Source organism: Prorops nasuta, unplaced genomic scaffold (assembly GCF_024137725.1).
Source record: "Prorops nasuta isolate Cenicafe-Biocafe unplaced genomic scaffold, Cenicafe_Pnas_1.2 PNAS00003, whole genome shotgun sequence".
NCBI lineage: Eukaryota > Metazoa > Arthropoda > Insecta > Hymenoptera > Bethylidae > Prorops > Prorops nasuta.
This window is the reverse complement of record NW_027116800.1, coordinates 34,301-53,092: the sequence shown is the minus strand read 5'-3', so window position 1 is coordinate 53,092 and position 18,792 is coordinate 34,301. Positions and strand designations below refer to the sequence as shown.

The 18,792-nt window shown below is 31.9% G+C and overlaps 4 protein-coding genes and 1 long non-coding RNA gene across 11 annotated transcripts; 3 read left to right on the top strand and 2 right to left on the bottom strand.

Moving 5' to 3' along the window:
* Positions 1-44: 44 nt before the first annotated feature.
* LOC136786184 (uncharacterized) lies at positions 45-823 on the bottom strand. Of its 2 annotated transcripts, none has more exons than XR_010824765.1 (3): positions 809-823; positions 276-525; positions 45-184 (listed from the first exon to the last, which is right to left on the bottom strand). It is a non-coding gene; the product is annotated as an uncharacterized lncRNA (long non-coding RNA). The 2 variants fall into 2 exon arrangements; XR_010824766.1 differs by lacking the exon at positions 809-823 and adding an exon at positions 620-634.
* Positions 584-3,568, top strand: Snx17 (sorting nexin 17). 2 transcript variants are annotated; one of them, XM_066747735.1, is made up of 9 exons: positions 584-721; positions 831-1,316; positions 1,395-1,763; positions 1,860-1,947; positions 2,046-2,296; positions 2,382-2,588; positions 2,685-2,870; positions 2,951-3,097; positions 3,175-3,568. In XM_066747735.1, the coding sequence occupies exons 2-9, from the start codon at positions 1,257-1,259 to the stop codon at positions 3,379-3,381; spliced, it is 1,515 nt and encodes a 504-aa protein (XP_066603832.1). In that variant the 5' UTR covers positions 584-721; positions 831-1,256; the 3' UTR covers positions 3,382-3,568. The 2 variants fall into 2 exon arrangements, with proteins under 2 accessions (XP_066603832.1, XP_066603831.1); XM_066747734.1 differs by having other exon boundaries at positions 1,857-1,947; positions 3,175-3,567.
* A 41-nt stretch (positions 3,569-3,609) lies between these two features.
* Positions 3,610-8,377, bottom strand: hpo (serine/threonine-protein kinase hippo). Of its 4 annotated transcripts, XM_066747733.1 has the most exons (11): positions 8,137-8,377; positions 7,833-7,913; positions 7,569-7,749; positions 7,249-7,476; positions 7,113-7,186; positions 6,868-6,983; positions 6,662-6,795; positions 6,408-6,570; positions 6,225-6,316; positions 5,956-6,174; positions 3,754-5,841 (listed from the first exon to the last, which is right to left on the bottom strand). In XM_066747733.1, exons 1-11 carry the CDS (start codon positions 8,148-8,150, stop codon positions 5,662-5,664), a joined length of 1,482 nt encoding a protein of 493 aa, XP_066603830.1. In that variant the 5' UTR covers positions 8,151-8,377; the 3' UTR covers positions 3,754-5,661. The 4 variants fall into 4 exon arrangements, with proteins under 4 accessions (XP_066603827.1, XP_066603828.1, XP_066603829.1 ...); XM_066747730.1 differs by having other exon boundaries at positions 3,610-5,841; positions 6,868-7,186; positions 8,137-8,376; XM_066747731.1 differs by having other exon boundaries at positions 3,622-5,841; positions 5,956-6,150; positions 6,868-7,186; positions 8,137-8,374.
* A 267-nt stretch (positions 8,378-8,644) lies between these two features.
* Positions 8,645-18,727, top strand: TAF1B (TATA box-binding protein-associated factor RNA polymerase I subunit B). Of its 2 annotated transcripts, XM_066747728.1 has the most exons (10): positions 8,645-8,893; positions 8,951-9,041; positions 9,105-9,309; positions 9,370-9,511; positions 9,572-9,690; positions 9,747-9,962; positions 10,037-10,266; positions 10,337-10,529; positions 17,108-17,539; positions 17,610-18,727. In XM_066747728.1, the coding sequence occupies exons 1-10, from the start codon at positions 8,807-8,809 to the stop codon at positions 18,628-18,630; spliced, it is 2,736 nt and encodes a 911-aa protein (XP_066603825.1). In that variant the 5' UTR covers positions 8,645-8,806; the 3' UTR covers positions 18,631-18,727. The 2 variants fall into 2 exon arrangements, with proteins under 2 accessions (XP_066603825.1, XP_066603826.1); XM_066747729.1 differs by lacking the exons at positions 8,645-8,893; positions 8,951-9,041; positions 9,105-9,309 and having other exon boundaries at positions 9,374-9,511; positions 9,601-9,690.
* LOC136785763 (isoaspartyl peptidase/L-asparaginase-like) lies at positions 13,423-14,915 on the top strand. The gene is made up of 3 exons (XM_066747013.1): positions 13,423-13,699; positions 13,782-14,138; positions 14,383-14,915. Exons 1-3 carry the CDS (start codon positions 13,423-13,425, stop codon positions 14,913-14,915), a joined length of 1,167 nt encoding a protein of 388 aa, XP_066603110.1.
* Positions 18,728-18,792: the final 65 nt, after the last annotated feature.

Below are 18,792 nucleotides of genomic sequence, written 5' to 3'. Positions count from 1 at the left end.
GCTTAAGGCGTTTCTTTCTGCAAATTTGGAAGATTTTCTTGCTTTGATTCTTGAAACTGTTTTCTTGTTTCGACATTTGATTCCCAGAGCTCCATCAATTCAGCTTTTATACTGTCATTTTTGCTTTCGAGAAAGTCTAGAGCAGAATTAAGCTCATCAAGTTGGGCGTTGATAGATGCATATTCTGTAACACAAGAATTTAATAATAAGGAGAGATATCGATTTGTAAAAAGAACGATGTATATATACGAATGATTGCGCGAAAAATATTTTACCGGTTTCACTGTAATTTTCTTCTTCCTCATGGTTATGGGTGTCCATTTCGGTTTCAGAGGTTTCAGAGTAATTATGCGATTGTTCCTGAGGTGGCTCTTCGGCGTTCATGACCATATTTTCTGTTGTCTGCATTCGCCTATTGCCATTGATGGCATTGATACGTGCCTGCGCTGCGACTGCGGATTACACACACGATTGCACACGATTTCCTCGGTCAGGATCGTTCAGCTCAGTCAGCTGACGTTAAGGCTGATTTACAAAAAAGTTAAAGTTATAGCTATGGCAAAGGTGGTTGAAGGCACGTTGTGATAGGTAGTTTTATTTAATTAGAAACTATTAACACCTTGTTGATCGGCAAATGAAAAGATGAGTTAACTTGTCACCGATCAGCAAAGTGTTAATTATAAGGACCGTGCAGCAAATACAATGATAGCGAATTGTCATGGTAACTAATATATACGTATAAATAATGTATACAGCAAATGGAAGTGGTAGTGATAGTATTAGTACGGTTAAGTATGTATGTATGTACAGTATGTTGTTGCTGACTGTAGGCTCTGACTGGTTCAATCAGGCCCATCAGGCCGTTTTGACACTACACGGTGAAAACACCGACAACAGTAACAAACAGCACGTCGAAAACTGAGTGGGTGGCACTCTCCGCCACGGACTTCTTTTCCTCAAATATGTCCTTATATGTATTCTTTTGGAGATAAAATAGAATCATGTATTTCATTACAGTTTTTAACAACTACCTTCTAGACATTACTATGTTGTACGTAAATTCAATGTTTTTACACAATTTTGTATTTTTTCATCTTTTTATCCATATGCACTCATTGAATTAATCTTTGTAGAATTTTTAATGTTTTAGTATTTATTGTACAAAGAAATATGCTATTTTATTTTTTTCTACAAGCAAACAAAAGTTCTTGATATAAACAGCAATTGGAAATCAAGAGCCCTCTCTTATAAAAGACATGCATTTTTCAATACCAGATACACAAGAATATATTGATGGCTCAGGCAATTCATATGTGGCAAGTATAATCTATTTGTTTCTCTGTTAAACCTAAATAACCAAGTTTTATAAAACTATTACTTTGCTTTATTCACAGGGCTATCGTATTCACATAAATGGTTTGTATCATTGTACAGTGAGATACAAGCAATTGTATAGCTTGCATGAACAATTAACAAAGGATCTTATTGAACCATCTTTTCCTGTATTTCCACCAAAAAAATTCTTTCCTCTGACAATTAATCAGCAGGAAGAACGTCGCTTATGTTTAGAAAAGTATATACAATCGATTGGACAAAATCCTACCATTAACAAATCTGAGATATTGAACGGATTTTTGTTAAATGCCCAGTTAGAGAGTAGTGGCGGATCGTATGAGTCAAAAAATTTAGATATCTATTTGATGAGCGGTCGTGAGATAACTATATATGCTTATACTGGAGATAATTCTACATGTATTTTGAAGGTAATACTCTGCAATATACATATATGTACCCATGTATTAGGCAGAAACCTTTTTTAAATGTACTCTGAAGTTAATTTTCCTTTCTGTCTGCAGAAGGTCTATGAGTTTCTGTCATTACCTGAAGAATATTGTTTATATTTTGCATTGTTTGTTGTCTTTCAAGATGAGATTGGAAATTTTAATGGTGTGTAATTCATTATGCTCTTAATCCTCTAAATTTATTCTTTTGGTAAATATATTTTCGTGCCATACGATCGCCTTGTTACTTGATATTTTTTACAGTATTAAGGAAACTGGAGGATTTTGAATCGCCACTAATAACTCTCAGTCACACACGCGTGACTGGTAGTAAAATAGTTCTCGCAAAAGGATATTGGGATATTGAATACGATTTATATTTATCGCGTGACTCTGTTGCAACAGATCTTCTGTATGCGCAAGCGGTAGCTGAGGTTCGTAGAGGATGGATTGTTACTACTAACGAAACGAAAGATGTATTAATCGACCTACAGAAAAGAGAAAAGAAGAGAAACGTTAGTGCTTGTTATTGTTTGAGATATGAATGGCATGCTTCTTAAACTGTAACGTTTGATTTATTCTTTATTTTTATTATTTCAGTATTTAAACCTGGCACGGAGTTTAAAATATTACGGTTACATTCAATTCGCTTCGTGTTTTTGTGATTATCCTGGTCCAAATTCACAAGTTCTTGTTGCTATAGGTGGAAATGAGCTAAACTTACGAGTAATCGCCTCGGATAAATATGACGAGGTGTCATTTAAAGTTACTCGTATGCGTTGCTGGCGAGTAACCACTTTGCAAAGTGTCAGTAATTACAGCCTAATCTATTTTCTTGTCATAAAATATAATGTAAATACGAAAATATTTAGCATTCTCATATTTGTAAATTATATTTTCTAGGAAGCAGAGGAGCCTGAAGATAATGCCGGCTTGACTGGTTTAGAGCTTTCATTTGAGTATCTTATGGCAAAGAACCAATTGCAATGGATCACTGTAGCCTCGGGTCAAGCTATTCTCATGTCAGTATGCTTGCAAGCTATGATAGACGAATTATTATCTAAAACGGCTGGCATTACAAAGAGGCAGGTTAGTAAATTGTTCTGTATACCAATCGGTGGTAGGTAATACGGTTATTAAGAAAAGTTAAAGTACTTTTAAACTTACAGTGTGGGCCAGCAAAATCATGGACATACATTACAAGAGACGGGAATAGTCGCATTAACATAAGCAATGGACCGATTGTCGCTAGTATTGATAGTACTAATGGTAGTGATGGTAGTAGCAGTAGCGGCTTTGAAAGAACATGTTTAAAGGCATGAGTCTGATCACACAATCAATAGTTAGCTTAATATTGCCTTGATTATTAATATATTGAACTTATCCTTTGTAGAATAATGATGGTGTTGACTCGCCTCTAAAAGCAGGACATATGATAAAAAAGATTACGAGGAAACTATCCACGGGAACAGTGAAGAAATCAAGCGAGCAGCTAGCCTCTTCAATCTTAAAGGTTCGACGGAAGAGCTTAACCTCCACCACTACCGAATATGACATGGAAAACAATGCATTTCACCTTATAGGGGATGATGATTTATAGTTTTATGCATAAAAACATTAATTTCGATTCGGTGACCTTAATATTTGACTGCAAATAGGATCGAGAGATTTTCGATGCCAAATAAGTTGTATAGCATTTCATGTTTGTAAGGAATGAGCAGTTTATTGATGAAAGCAGTTTTAAAATGTGCAAGATGTACATTGTAATGAGCCATTTTACACGTTTAATAAAAATATTTTCTTATTATGATGTAGTATTATACAAGGATTTTTTCTAATAGCAGCATGCAGGAGATTTTGTATTATTTATATAATTATACTAATATGATCATTTCCGTTTAATATAAATACTCTAAACGTAGTGAGCGATATTAGTTGAGAAAAATTAATTATTATAATAAGCAATGAGCGTAATTGTATTTAACTAACTATTCAAAATTAATGCACTATGATGATTATTAAATCTGATAATATACAATAAGTACACAATGCTCTAATAAAATAATACGATTCTATACGCTGCCGTTAGAAAAAAACCTGTATTTAGCGTGTACGTTTCTCCTTCTCAGCATACAGATAGGGAGGAAAAGTAATTAAATTGTTGATAACGGAAAATGCGAAATAATTTTTTTTTTAGATAATGCTTTGCAATATATTGCGATTCATACATATTTACAATGAATATGCGTGGGGTAATTGAGCGGGATTAAAAAAAATTGCAATTATATCGGTATATTATACTAACATTGCTGATAGACTGAGTTAATGCAATATACAATCTTATACGATGAATGTTATTTTAGTCATAGAAACAATATAAATTGGTAAAAATTTATTAAACCTTTTATAATATATATATATAGGGCTTTTCTCTGATGGCGAAACGTAATAGCTGACCACATGTTACTTAACTATAGCACTTTAATATTTTATATTTCGTTTAATATTTAATGATGCGATCGTGTTTACTATAGTGAAAATGATACTTATAATGAACAATGAATGTTACTGAACCAGAACGATGGAAAACTAGCGCTTTAATAAGATATCAATAAATGTGATACTAGAAAGTGCTATGGTCAACTAAATCGGATCCTACGTTCCGCCATTAGAGAAAAACTCTGTACATCATAATTATTCACCTTAAAAGTAATTAAGAGAGCAGAATTCAAAGATTAAATATTCTTTTTTTCATGATTGTTAAAAATAACCTAGCATCAGCGACATTCTTGCCATGTTTCTTCGTTAAATCTTTTGCACCTAACTTCCCTCTGGTAATATTGCGTATGAAAGTATGTTTTTCTTTGTTCGTATAATTTGCAATCTCCTGTAGAGACAACCAATTCGGATATTTAATAAAAGAAAGACTAATTCTACTATATTCGCAAGAATATGCGCAGAGGGGAAGAAGCGCATGACAGTAGTTATGTGATTAATTGATGGTAAATGCGCGATACTTATGCGTATAGTACAATATTATAACTACCGCACATTATTCGTGTTGATATAAAAACGGAGAAAAAAACATGTTATAAATTACGCACGTAAAAACTATTGATTCAAAAAATGCTATTTTCTATATGGCAGTATATCGCAAATGAGATATAATACATTTTTACTTCTCAACGAAAGTAGATTTTTCGACGAAGTATGCGTGTATCTGCTCAAATATGACTATAAATATATGTATTTATATATATATATATATATATATGTGTGTGTGTGTATATATATATGTCCAAAAATTGATATTTTAACTGAACATCGATTTACAACTAGCATATTTATTTTTACAAATATGTTAGACAAAATAAATGGCATTACGATTGACTAGCGCATCATAAGAGATGCAAAGTTACAATGATTCATACGTGTACCCCTGTGCTATAAACAAGCCTTATGAGTTTTCACGTTCTAGATCGTTTGAATTTCATAGATCTTTTTGTATCGCCCGCTCATCCTAATTTACAGCCCTTTGCTTGTAAAGGGGTCTATAATAATAGGAGTAGCGTATTTAATAATACGTCGATGATAAAAAATTAAGTATAATTGTTATCGTATATCACCTATTATATGAAAAATAATTTACACCGGTGACCCAAGGCTATTTCTTCCAGTGTTTTCCCAAGTACCCTGGTTTCCCAAAAAGCAGTAATGTTGTTTGAAAAACGATGAGAGAGAGAGAGAGAGAGAGAAGTAAAAATGCTAAGATATAAGCCGTTTACCTATCTTGGTGAAACCAGAACTCGGACGAATAATATATAATTATTTATACAACTGTATACAGCCCCTATGCTTATCATTGGGAAGGTTTGAGCCGTTAAAAATTCTGTTGTCTCTTTCGTTTGGCATCCATTGCATCAAGTATTGGCTGTCGTTTAGTTTGATACCTTCTTCTTAATCCGTCGATTTCTCGCTCCATCTCTGCATCCAAATTAGCCATACGCTGTTGTAATTCTTCGTAAGAAAGGAACTTCAGCTGCGGGAGACGGTTGTTTATCTATATTGAGTTATATTTATCTGTCGCGGAAAAATTTGTTTGTGGTTGCATGCGGGTCGTTAAAGCGACTTACTGTGCTTCTCGACAAAACGGTAATAGCTATTCTCTACTTACGAAATCGAAATCACGTTCGGTGAATACATTCTGAAATTTGGACATGTTATTGCGAGGCTGTTCCGGTGATGGATGTGAAATTTGACTAAGTTGCAGCTGCAAATGGCTTTGAAACCTTTGTGACTCTGTAGGGCTCTGCAACTCGCGTTTAGTCTCAAGCTCTGCATTGTTGGTGCAAAGTATTTGGCCATTTCCCTGTAAAATTGAATACAGTTTGGACTTTAATGCAAGTAATTTTTATCATACCATTTGTATTAAAAATAATATACTTGTCCAATTTCTGGAGTTTCCTTTTTGTCAAAATGATCTAGGAACAAGGGTCGATATTTTTTCCCAGATTCAACAGAACCAGTATTATGTCCTATAATGGTACACGGAATGTTTAGGGTTTATAGTTTATCGAAACTACGTATTTATATATTTAACGAATGAAATGCTATAAGTTTACAAACTTTTCATAGTAGCTTCAGTATCGGTATCGCTGTTAATGACCATTGTACCGAGGTCGAGCATCGCAGAGACGAGTGTCCCCGTATCTGGCAAATCGTGGCTTGGAACTAGGGTTCCAGTATCTTCGGGTACTGCTTTCATCGTGCCACTACAGTCTTCTTCGTCCTAATCGTATATAATAAAAATATGTTGATCACACAAATATGCCAATAGTTGTAAAATTAGTATTAAGATCCATGGAAGGACCATCCATTACCGAATCATCAGCTTGGCTTTGGCTTTTAATTGCCACATTATTAATAACGTGAGTGCGATGAGCGCTTTGTTTCTCTCGTATCTCATGAGCTTCGGCAATCATCTGACTAAGAATACTTGGCTGTTTGGCGTTACCTATATCAAACGCATCGGGTGTTTGTACAAAATTTGTCGACACACCTTTGGAGGATATAATCAATTATTTACCTATAAATTCGTGATTCAACAATTCCGTGGCCGTTGCTCTTTCTTCGGGATTCTTAACAAGGCAACCGCTTACGAAATCGATAAATTCAGGACTCCATTGATCAGGTTGCCTAAAACTAGGCGGAGGCTTTGTTGGTATCATAAATATAGCTCTCATAGGATGTATATCGCCATATGGAGGCTTGCCCTCAGCCATTTCAAGCGCTGTTATGCCAAGAGACCATATATCGGCGACACAATCATACCCTATTTCTTGAATCACCTCTGGTGCCATCCAAAAAGGTGTTCCAATAACTGTATTTCGCTTTGCCATAGTATCCTAAAATAAGGAACACTGTACAATAACATGATGTTATTTGTAAATGTACATGAAACACTTACAGTAAGCTGGCCGGCAACACCAAAATCAGCTAATTTTGCATGACCTTCGTTATTAAGTAAAATATTGCCAGCTTTGATATCCCTATGTATTTTCCTCCTTAAATGGAGGTACTCTAAGCCTTTTAATGTATCACTAAGTATTGTTGCTATTTCATCCTCCTGCAGAGTTTTCTTTCTCAGACGCATAATGTCACTTACTGATCCTGCACCACAATATTCCATAACAATCTGCAAATTGAATTTGAGAATCATTAGGTCAAGCATAGAAGAATTTAGTTTATTATAAAAAAAAAAACAATAAATAGATATCTAATATGTACCCATAAGTCAGTGTTTTTGAAATAACTTCCATAATACTTTACAACGTATGGTGAATCACATTGCTGCATGATAGATATCTCTTTAATAATTTCTTGTAAATCTGTATCAACTGGTACTTGCTTAATAGCCAGAACCTGCCCACTTTCCTTGTGCAAAGCTTTGTATACGGAGCCATAGGAACTGTATGCCAAATCACATTAATATTCCATTAATACTGCTGTTTATCGAGCAGTGTATGTACAAAACTTGATCGATAGACTTACCCTTCTCCAAGTTTACATATAATATCAAATACCTCTTCTGGCTGTCTTGTTAAGCTTTCTTCGGATAATTTCTTCAACTCACTGCAAGTAATAAAATTATATTAGATATGGTCGAGTCGTAATGTAACCAAAATTGAAAAAAGAAAAACAATAAAGTTCTTAAAAAAAGATCGGATAGTCTTACGGGAAACTATTTCTGATCGAATAAAAATTATACATTATCGAACAAGGCGCAAAAATTATTATTACACAGAGCATTTAGTCATAAAAATATATTAAAAGTAGAAAACGCAAACAAATGTACCTTTTAGAAGACATTTTCGTATCACATTGAAAATTCAGCAATAAACATACGCTCTATAAATAGTATATAAACAATTTAAAATTCTTAAATTAGGTGTCATTCCGCTTTAAACAAACGTAATAATGTATAATGAAGAGATATCACATTATTATAAGAAAATTAACGTAACCACAAACAAACGTCAATGGTTGAAGGTCGGTGAAACTCGGAAGCTTGGAATTTTGGAAATACTCTGAAATCGGTGGCCATTATGTATTTTATATATCACTATACAGTATGCATATGTATGTACATATATGTATGTATGTATAGGCTGTGGCTGTGGCTATATGTATAATATACTGCCTATACTGGCTGCGTTCGTTTATAGGTCTGTTCTTTTTCACTGCACTATTGAACTATAGTTTACACGACATACATTGTATAGTTTAAGCTGCGAGAAAATTAGGGCCCGGGCGGCCCGGCTCGGGCTCGGGTCCCCCTGTGTCCCCCACTACACACTACCTGGGTCCTGGGTCCAATATCCGGTTAAAGTTCGCACTACGCTGTAAATGCTGTAATCTGAATACGCATTGCTCTCTTCAGGAGCCTCGTGTTCTACGAGAAAACGTTATGTTTGCCGGTATCTGTAAATTATAAAAATATTTACTATTTCGGTGTTTCTTATAAAATGCATAAATGTAAAGTCTGCAATAGTACTAAGTTTTCAATAGAAGCTGGGTACTACTTCTGTGAAATATGTCAAACACAGAATGAGGTATTTATTTATTATTATTACGAAAATATAATAACTATAAAGTAAAGTAAATTTTAGGATATCAGAGATGAAGTTTTAGAACTGCACTATGATCATTCAACAAGGGTACAAAAAACTAAAATAAGGCCTGTAAAGTCTGACAAATCAGGTATTTTTTTTATTTAATTTAGATTTTATTTGCAATAATTAGTAAAATATTTGTTATTTTAAGGTGGTGAGGTAGGTTGGACATCATGGGAACTTTACAATTTTGTACTGATTGGTTTAGTAGATGAGCTCATACAGCTTGGGGTTACTTCCAATATAAAATTAACTGTATTGCAATTATGGGCAACATATCTGAAAAAAGTTGAAATTGCATTTTTTTCAACTAAACAGAAATGTGTACCTAAACTTGCTAAAAGATACAACAAAAGGTTTGTGTACTTTTTTATTTTGCATTAAAATACAAATTTTGAATGCTTTGACAATTGTAGAGATGCTACTATTATTTATGGAAAACTTAAGGCACAAAAAAAAAAAAAACGTCGAAAATCTTTAATAAGTAGCACCAACTTATCAGCTGTATCAAGTTTTCCAAGTGAAGTCAGTTCTACAAAAGATGTCAGAAAATCTAAGGTAATGCTTAAAAACTAGTTGTTAAAGTATATATTAATTTTATAAATAATTTAAATATAGAGGCTTATGGTTTCTGCTGAATATGATAGATATTTGCAAAGTCAATCCAGTTCAAATGATGCTACTAGTTTAGTAAGTTCAGGTGTGAGCTCTGAACAGTCATTGGAAAATACTAGAAGGTAAGATTTAAAATAAACTAAAAATTCACAATATATAAAGCCACGTCTTTTTTTAGTATTAAATTTAGTACACATGCTAAAGAAGAAACAAAAAGAGTAAAGGCCATATCCTTAAAATTACCAAAAAATAAGCGTAGCAAATTTAGAAAAGTACATTTAACTTCTAAATACAAAACTGGCCCTTACATTATAACAATGTCAAAGCTATGGGCTATTATTTATTTGGCTCTTAGGTATCATAATGAACCAATGCAACTAGGGGATATGATAAGGTGAAATTTAACTATACTAATTTATTATGTTTTTAGTATGTAGAGGTTTAAATAATTTTATATTTAATTTTAAGATATGGCAGGGAAGGACACCTTTCTTACTATAGATTAGATCATTTACTTCCAGCTGAAATTAATCTAACAAAAACAGATATTAATTTTCTATCTCGAAATTATGAAATGACACATAAAGGCATGAGACACACAATAGCAGAAATGGCAAAGTTTTTGGGCGTCTATGAATTGTCTCCTCCAAATTTGTTATCTTTAATTACTCGTTATTGTACAGAACTACAGTTACCAAGTATAAAGCTTTATTTCACTATTATAATCTTTCATGAGTATAATAAGCTGATTTTTCTACTTTATTTTAGGAGGGGTCTTATTGTATGCTGAAAGGCTACTTGTATTAACATCTCCAAAAATGACTTTTGATTCGAAAAAATCGTTATTTCCAAATTATGAAGGTCGAGTAATGGCTTTTATAATTGTAATATTAAAATTAATATTTTCACTAGATGGAATAACTGAGTACAAAATAAGCCAAACAATTGCAAATATTAACAGGTATAATAAATACAAAGTTATATATTTTATAGTAGTAGAAGGAGTCCAAGAAAGTTGAACCATTTTTCACTAAAGTTAATATATTTTCCTTTTTTAATAATATTGAGAGATAAAATTATTAGCTAAAGATAGTGTGACTAATTGACAATTACATAGAAAAAACTAAGTTTATATTGATTAATCAGCAAAAGTGCATCAATAAACTATACAAAGGCTTGAGTTTCCCAGACTCCTCATACTTTTAAATCAGTTCAAGAGATACCTTAAACTTATTTTAGATCAGAATATTGAAAAAATTGAATTCAGAATGGAATTTAAATATTTAAATCGTACATATTATGTAATATGTGCTTATTTACAGTTAAGTAATTGCTATTTTGTGTTATAGATATTTAATTACATTTTTCCGTATTTTGGTCTCAAATTCTACCTGCATTGCAACACTAATCTGTACTAGTGCAATAAGTTCAAATAAGAAGACTTGTCTTATTTTAACTTATTGCAACAGTTCAACAAAATAACAAAAAAGTACAGGGGGTCATTGCACCAAGCTATTTCAGTACTTTTACACTGGAAAAAATTTACATTTAAATAATTTTCAGATTGTTTGAATTGATAGCATTAGAAATTTTTCATTACTCATATTGACCTCATTGTATTCATAGTAGTTTTTAAATAATCATTTTCCAAATTCTGCTGCAAATACAAGGGTGGATCCAAATTAGAGCATTTACACGCATACAAACGATATATATTCGCGTCATAATATTCTTTTATATTTTATGCATAAAATACTCATGCTAACTACAATTTTAGTGCTGGAATGCTCTAGTCTGGATCCACCCAAATGACGCAATATCAGTATTTCAAAATATTAAATATCATCTACTGAATAAATCCGTTAATAATATTCGCTACGTAGATACCAACATAGCGAAATTACGGTAGTAACACATATGCATGACATCAGTATTTTCTATCTATAATTTTTGTCATTTTTTGTGAACTTTTCTCGTATTTGCTATGTGCACACCTACACGTTGGCAGTCAGGTAAGAATGTGTGGTGATGCATATGCATAATATTAGCGCTGACTAACGATAAATTTTGTCACTTTTGCCGGACTTTTTTTATTTATGTATACAGCTACACATTCTTACCTGACTGCCAACGTGTAGGTGTGCACATAGCGAATACACTACCAAATTGATTCTCCCACTTTTCAGCTAATTTCACTCCATACTTTGCCAAATTTCTATATTATATTATAGATTTACGATCAATTTAACAGAGTGTACATATATAGTTACATATATTCTCACATTTCTTAGTTCACTGTTACTGTTTTAGTCTACACGGTCCCAATATACAGAGTATCTGATCAAAGGGAGGGTGGATACAGAAACTACACAGCAGTTCCATCTAATATTTTGATTTTCAAAAACTAACGTTCTTTGAAAACAGATTTCAATTTCCGCATTTGTTTTAAAATTGCCAGACTAACAGTAGTCGAAAAATATAAAAATAAAAAATTTGTAAGAAAATAATTGTTATATTATAAAAATTAAAGCCGAAATTTCAAATCAGGTTCTATTATCCAGCAGATGCTTTTTTGTGTATTCAAAAACGATTGGTGAAATTAATATCGGTCTTTAAATAACACTGTGTTTTGAATACTAAGATCTCATGCGGAGCCACCCTTTAATGTCGATAACCACCTTGCTATTAGTCCTCCCAAGTTAAAATTTTGTACAAATAGTTGGATTTAGTAATATCTTGGGACTCGTGCTGAAACATCCTAACCAATTAATAAATAAAAATAGACTAAACTTCCAGGTACGGTAGAAGTAACGATTTTCTCTCTGTGGATTTTTTCATATAAATTCAATTATTGATGGGCTTTTAAATGAATGTTAGACCAATAAATTTTATAAGGGGTTTCTTAAAATCATTCTTACTATCTAGTATTTTTAGTCAAGAATTAGGTCGATACCATTTATAATTACAACATTTTTGAGTAATAAGTTTAGATGTACCATAATGGTACAGGTGTTAAAACCGTGGTGATAACGTATGTTAAAGCACCTAAAGGATATATCTTATGGGCTGCAAAGCTCCCACTAGTTATTAAACTATATAAGATCAAATCTGTCATTTTAAATAAAATACTTGCCACTACACGACGGCAACGTTAGTTCCGATTTTTTTAAGATTATACTGGTTACTTCAACATTCATTACTTCCATGTTTGCACCGCCTATGCTTAACAGGACCCCTTGTACCGACAATTCAGGGTGAAACGCGTGTCAGTCCAAGCATGACCCAACCTACGTAGTATTAGGGGGTAAAAACAATCACCTTCTTATGTAGATGTATGTTTATGGTGCATGTATGTATCCCCCTTCAGTCTTTTACTTGCCTTTTTGCTGCAAGAAAGTTCAGTTTTAGCATTACTGCTTAAAAGCAAGCCAGATGCCTACATTACAGAGCAACTATACCTGAAATCTTAGTTATCGCAAAAACACTGGTATTCAATGACCGATTTCCATTTCAACAACGGGATTTGAATTCACAGAAAAGTATATTTTAGATACAACAACGAAGCTGCTAAATAATATTATTTTCGAGAACTTAGATTTCAGGTAAAATCCCTCTGTAAATTCGATATACATCCTCCCGCTCAGAGTAGTAAGAGAATGAAGTTAGTCAATAAAACAAATAAGATATATTTGTTTCTCAATTTTGCTTACGTAATACTATAATTTTTAATTAAATTTAATGTATTTAGATTAAAAGTTAAAATTGAAAGCAATGTTAGAAAGAATCAGTGATATTCACTAGTTATATCACTATAAAGTCAATATCATCAAAATGATTTCAGTTTAACAATAAATATGGAAAACATTAAACTTGGAAAATTTTATACAAAAAATAATAAATTAAATACTAGTGAATCAAGTTTACCGTCTATAATGGTGCAAGGTGATACATGCTCTTATTACGATGGTACACTTATCGAACAGTTATTTGCTTGTAAAAGAGCAGCTATTAATGGTTATAAAATTTTATTAAAAAACCGAAATGCCTTGGAAGCAGTGGAAGCAGCTCTATGGTGGTTAGAATGTGATGAATTTTTAAATTGCGGCTATGGCTCAAGTTTGAATGAAACTGGTTATGCTCAACATTCAATTAATAAGTAATTGATTTGAAAGTGTGTAGTTTTTTGATACCAAGAATATATATTTTCATGTAGGCAATGTACAGATGAATGCATGTATAGCTAATGGAAACACTTCTGAATTCGGATCAGTAGAAGGTGTCTCGGAGGTAGAGCACCCAATATCATTAGCTAAATATGTATTAGAAAATTACCCCAATAACATTATTGTCGGCGAAAATACTAAAAAGTTGGCTAAATACTTGAAGATGAATGTAGTATTAAAGGAAAATATGATTTCTCCAAGGACTAATTTAGCAAATAATTTTGAAAATTTAAGTCTTTTAAAAAAAGAAAAAAATTTGAAGAACAAACAATCAGTTCAAGAAATACAAAGTACTAGATATTTTTTTTCACTCATGCAGGGTGTATCATCTAAGCCGTACCAGAGATAGAATATACACACAAACTCATTTATATCTAGGTAAATATAAAAGATATTAGTTTTATTGTATAGGACACTTTTGAAGCTTCTTTTTATCTGCAATCAAAAAGGTCTTAGACAAAAATTGATATTTCTTGTAGTTACAGGGATAAATGAAATTTTATGTTTTTCCTGTGGTACTTCTTCGATGATATACCCTGTACATATATAATACATAATTAAGAACGATATCTATAAGCAAATATTTAACAGATGGTTTAGGGACAATTGGGTGCATAGCTTGGGATGGCTATACTATGGCTGCGGGTATAACGACAGGAAGCTTAAATAAGGGAGTTAATAATACAATCGCAAATGCTGCTTTGTTTGGCTGTAGAATTTTTGTTAATGAAAACTTAGCTTGTTTGATGAGTGGAGAGGAGGATATTATGACGAAAATGGAATTAGCGAAAAATATTGTAAAATGTATCGAAGAAGGACATTGTCCACAAGACGTACTAAAAGTAAAAGTTAATAACTTAGCAGAAGAATCACAGAGTTACAGTGGAGGAATAGCTCTTCATAAAAATGGCTGTTGGGGATCATATTTTACATCTGCTACAATGCCATACGTACATATTAACAATAAACGTATCGTTTTTGGAACTAATTTAGAAGAAAAACAATTTGATTTGTATGTTGATCCAGATAAAGAAGTAGTATGCAGTTGCACAAACCCTTCTGTAATTATATTGTATTATTTTCTGTGTAGTATAGTAACAATACTGATAGAAGATTATGCTTAATTATGAAAAAATTATCTAAGACATATGTCATTTACGGATTCAAAACGATGAAAATTTGACGGTCCCGTCACAGATTTTAACGCTAAATCTCCTATCAAAGTTTTTATGAAAATGTATGTACATTCAAAAACAGTCGTTTAATTGGTTACCGGAAATTTTAGTATTGATAAAGTTGACACGTGTTATACGCTATCATAAATTCGTACATAGTTGTGCATTATGCTAAAATAATGTGTCAATTGCTTTACATGCACACGTATATTCGCTCATACACTTATTACTTTAAATTAAAATATCTCATATATAGATCATTTAAATAATACTGAAATATATAAATGTTCGGAATCTCTTAAAAAGAGCTACAAAAATATACAATTAAACATGTAGGCTTTAATTTTAAAAATTCAAGGAATCTTTCTTACACTCTTCAAAATTTACCCGTAGTTAAATCATTATAAATATCTCATAGAGGTTTTTAAAATTACTAAAAATAATTTTATACAAATGTTACTGAAACGCTTTGCTTTTGAAATATTGTATCGTTTCCAGATATTTCTAAAAGCCTATTTATATTGAGTGTAGCAAAATGGTCGTACGATTTTTAGATGGGATTTTTCTTTGAGGTATTTTTGATTATACGTCAAGCTACAAAAACGGTATCTTGATCAGTTAAAGTGTTTATATTTGATGCATGGATTTACGGGTGGTGTGGTCATATTTTTTTTCCGGCGTTTGAAGAAAATGTATGGTGCGAAATTTATCTGTAGGTAATATTGGCAAATTTTCATGCCGTGCTTAAAATGGACACATCATCTATCAGCATCTTTAACTCACTTCGCTCCAAAACGCCACAACTTTTATCTTTTTTTTGGCATTACTAAAAATGACAGAAAACAAAGACGGATCTTTTTGTCGCGTATGGTTTTACGGCTTTGGAGTGTGCTCATTAAAAATCTGTTGATATTTTTTATCTATCTCAACGTATTCTTTCAATATGACCGTTTAAAATCTTAAAAAGCGTGAACATTTCAGATTATTTTTCCATTAGCTGTAACTTTAGTTTAGAAAATAGGATCGTATTGTACAGAAACTTATGATCGGATGACATACAGATGTATACTCTAAAGTCCACAAGGCCAATTAGAAAAATGCAATATGGTATCCTCAATATTGCGACGATTTTGTAAAGAATGGTAATTTTTTGTTCGGCATTCTCAATTATTTCAAGGCAGATACTGGTAAATATTGTTCAAAAATGGATATTCCTGTTGTTGGAAAGTATTAGTTTCATTTTGAAAGGATGGGGCTAAATTAAACTGATTTTTTTTAATTTAAACTTTTTTACGGTTTTTATATATTTTATCAGCTAAAATGATACTTGTTCAAATTTTACATATTCTTGAATATACTAATTACTAGTCTGAACTTAAAATAGTAAAGTTAAATGTTGTGGATCCAACATAGTGGAACGTGATTTCAAATATACAAAAACCGCAAAAAAATAGTTGAAATAAAAAAAATGTTTGATTTAGCTGCATGCTCTCAAAATGAGAGTAATATTTTCCAACAACATGAATGCCGAATTTTGAATATTATTTGCCAGTATCTACCTTGAAATAATTGACAATACCGGAGAAACCGAATAATGACCATGTTCTTACAAAATCGTCGCAATATTGACCATGCTATATAGAATTTTTCTAATTGCCTTTGTGGACGTTAAAGTACATATCTGTATGCCATCTGGTTCTAAGTTTCTGTACAATACGACCCCATTTTTTAAACTAAAATTACAGCTAATTGAAAAGTAATCTGGTAATTTTCACGCTTTTTTAAGATTTAAACAGTCATATTGAAAAAGTACGTTGAGATAGATAAAAAATATTGTCAAATTCTGAAAGAGTACACTCCAAAACCGTAAAAACATATGCGACAAAAAGATCCGTCTGTTTTCAATCATTTCTAGCAACGCAAAAAGATCAAATTTTTGCCGTTTTGGGCCGACACGGATTAAACGTGATTGAAAATTTATACCCAAATAGCTTTGAAAATTATTTATCTCAGTAATTTTATTACAGTTTATTGTATCATCTTATCATAGCTGTTATAGTTCATGCTTATTATAACAATTTATTCCTTTAGTTTGCTGTGACTTATAACACGTTTAAACATTATGAAAAATTTTATTTTAGGGCAGATACTAATAGCTTAGAATCAAAACTATTTAATTTTTATGAATGGCAATGTTATATCGAATGTAGAAAGGCAATTTTAACGAATATTCATTTACCAACTAAGCTTAAATATTACCCGGACTCTTTGGATATAAAAAGCTTATATATTCAGTTTTTGAAATCAATAAATTTAAAAAACAATAGACCAGTATCAGAGCAAACGGACACAAAACATCATATTCCACACGACCTTGCCAATCTATTACATCAATGCGTGAAGCAATTAAATGAGTCTGATTTACCAAGTTCGAATAAATATTGCCTTGTACCTTCAACAACGCCAATGCACTCTTACATGCAACAAGTACTGGTTGATTCATTTGAATATCCGATCATACTACAAAATAATTTTTTTGTCTCAAAAGTTGGGTATGCAACAAAGTCTGAATTGTAAGTAAAAAAAAAAATATCTAATTTATACTTTTAAAGATTAATATATTATCAATTTTTACTTTTTCAGTCTTCAGAAGATTGCCGAATATTCGAGCATTACTTTAAAAACAATTGATTCAAACTTACATTTTGTTGAAAAAGTCGTTCCTTTTTTTGAAAAAACTAAAATGTTGACTGCTAATGAGTTAAAGGAGGGTATTGAATTAAAAATTAATACATTAAAAACGAAATCTCCTGTAAAAGAAACAGAAACATTAATAGATTATAATAATAAAAAAATACCCTGTCTTATAAAAATTGATAAGTCAAAACAAATTTATTTTGACTATATGCAACAATATACAGAAAAACCTCAAAGATGTGATCTCAGTAGTTTAGAAGACTTTGAATTTGAAAGTGTTTTACCAAATGGCAAACTAATTATTCCTTCTGATCCTGAATGGGATAGCGAAAGCGATGAAAATGAACAAATTGATTCCTTATCGGATGTTAATACAAAATATAATCTTCATTTGTCAAGCTGGGAAGAAAAGCTTATGGATAGTTCAAGTTCATTAAATACAAGAAAAGATGAAATTCTTAGACCAAAACCTCTTCGTGACAATTTAGGTCGATTTTTAAAATCAAAAGCGGAAAAGAAGAAAAGTAAAGCTTATCGGTCTATTCTTAACGCAAAGAATAAATATGCAAATGAAGCTGAAAGTTTTGATGAACCAGATCTTAAGACATATAATAAATTATTGTTAGATAAGCATAAAAATATAAATAACATTAAGCCTGATGATTCCATATTGTTTAGGCCTTATACACAATATTGGATGTATCACTGTATTTTTAGTAAAGTGAAACCTAAGAATTTTGACTTATTTCAAAGAAGTCTGCCCATTACTTTTCGTTGGTTATTAATGGAATGTGCGAAAACGATAGAAATGTCGACAGAAGATCTTTACGAAGAAGTGTGCCTTTTGGAAGCCTATCTCGTTCATGTTTTAAAACCACGTCCATCAGCAAACTCTGATATCAGTAGTACACAAGTTCGGAGTAATATTAAATCGGAACAAAATATAGCAATACGAAGCAAATGGTAAAGGAGCTATATTGATATAATGTGATATATTCTGCAAAATGTGGCAATGCCCCTTACAACACTTTTTAATGGAACATATAATATAAAGATTGACTATATGCAAAGTGTGTATTAATTCCTGCCATTATGAAAGTTATCAATAAAATAGGAAGTCTGTTGATGG

Coding starts and splice junctions, on each gene's coding strand:
- LOC136785763 (XM_066747013.1), top strand. CDS start 13,423: ATGGAAAACATTAAACTTGGAAAATTTTATACAAAAAATAATAAATTA. Junction 13,700..13,781: donor CTCAAGTTTGAATGAAACTG/GTTATGCTCAAC, acceptor ATTTTCATGTAG/GCAATGTACAGATGAATGCA. Junction 14,139..14,382: donor ATCTAAGCCGTACCAGAGAT/AGAATATACACA, acceptor AATATTTAACAG/ATGGTTTAGGGACAATTGGG.
- hpo (XM_066747730.1), bottom strand. Junction 7,187..7,248: donor GTGTTGCCGGCCAGCTTACT/GTAAGTGTTTCA, acceptor TCCTTATTTTAG/GATACTATGGCAAAGCGAAA. Junction 6,571..6,661: donor AAAGCCAAGCTGATGATTCG/GTAATGGATGGT, acceptor ATATACGATTAG/GACGAAGAAGACTGTAGTGG.
- Snx17 (XM_066747734.1), top strand. CDS start 1,257: ATGCATTTTTCAATACCAGATACACAAGAATATATTGATGGCTCAGGC. Junction 1,948..2,045: donor TGAGATTGGAAATTTTAATG/GTGTGTAATTCA, acceptor TATTTTTTACAG/TATTAAGGAAACTGGAGGAT. Junction 2,297..2,381: donor AAAGAGAAAAGAAGAGAAAC/GTTAGTGCTTGT, acceptor TTATTATTTCAG/TATTTAAACCTGGCACGGAG.
- TAF1B (XM_066747728.1), top strand. CDS start 8,807: ATGCATAAATGTAAAGTCTGCAATAGTACTAAGTTTTCAATAGAAGCT. Junction 9,042..9,104: donor TGTAAAGTCTGACAAATCAG/GTATTTTTTTTA, acceptor TGTTATTTTAAG/GTGGTGAGGTAGGTTGGACA. Junction 10,267..10,336: donor TACAGAACTACAGTTACCAA/GTATAAAGCTTT, acceptor ACTTTATTTTAG/GAGGGGTCTTATTGTATGCT.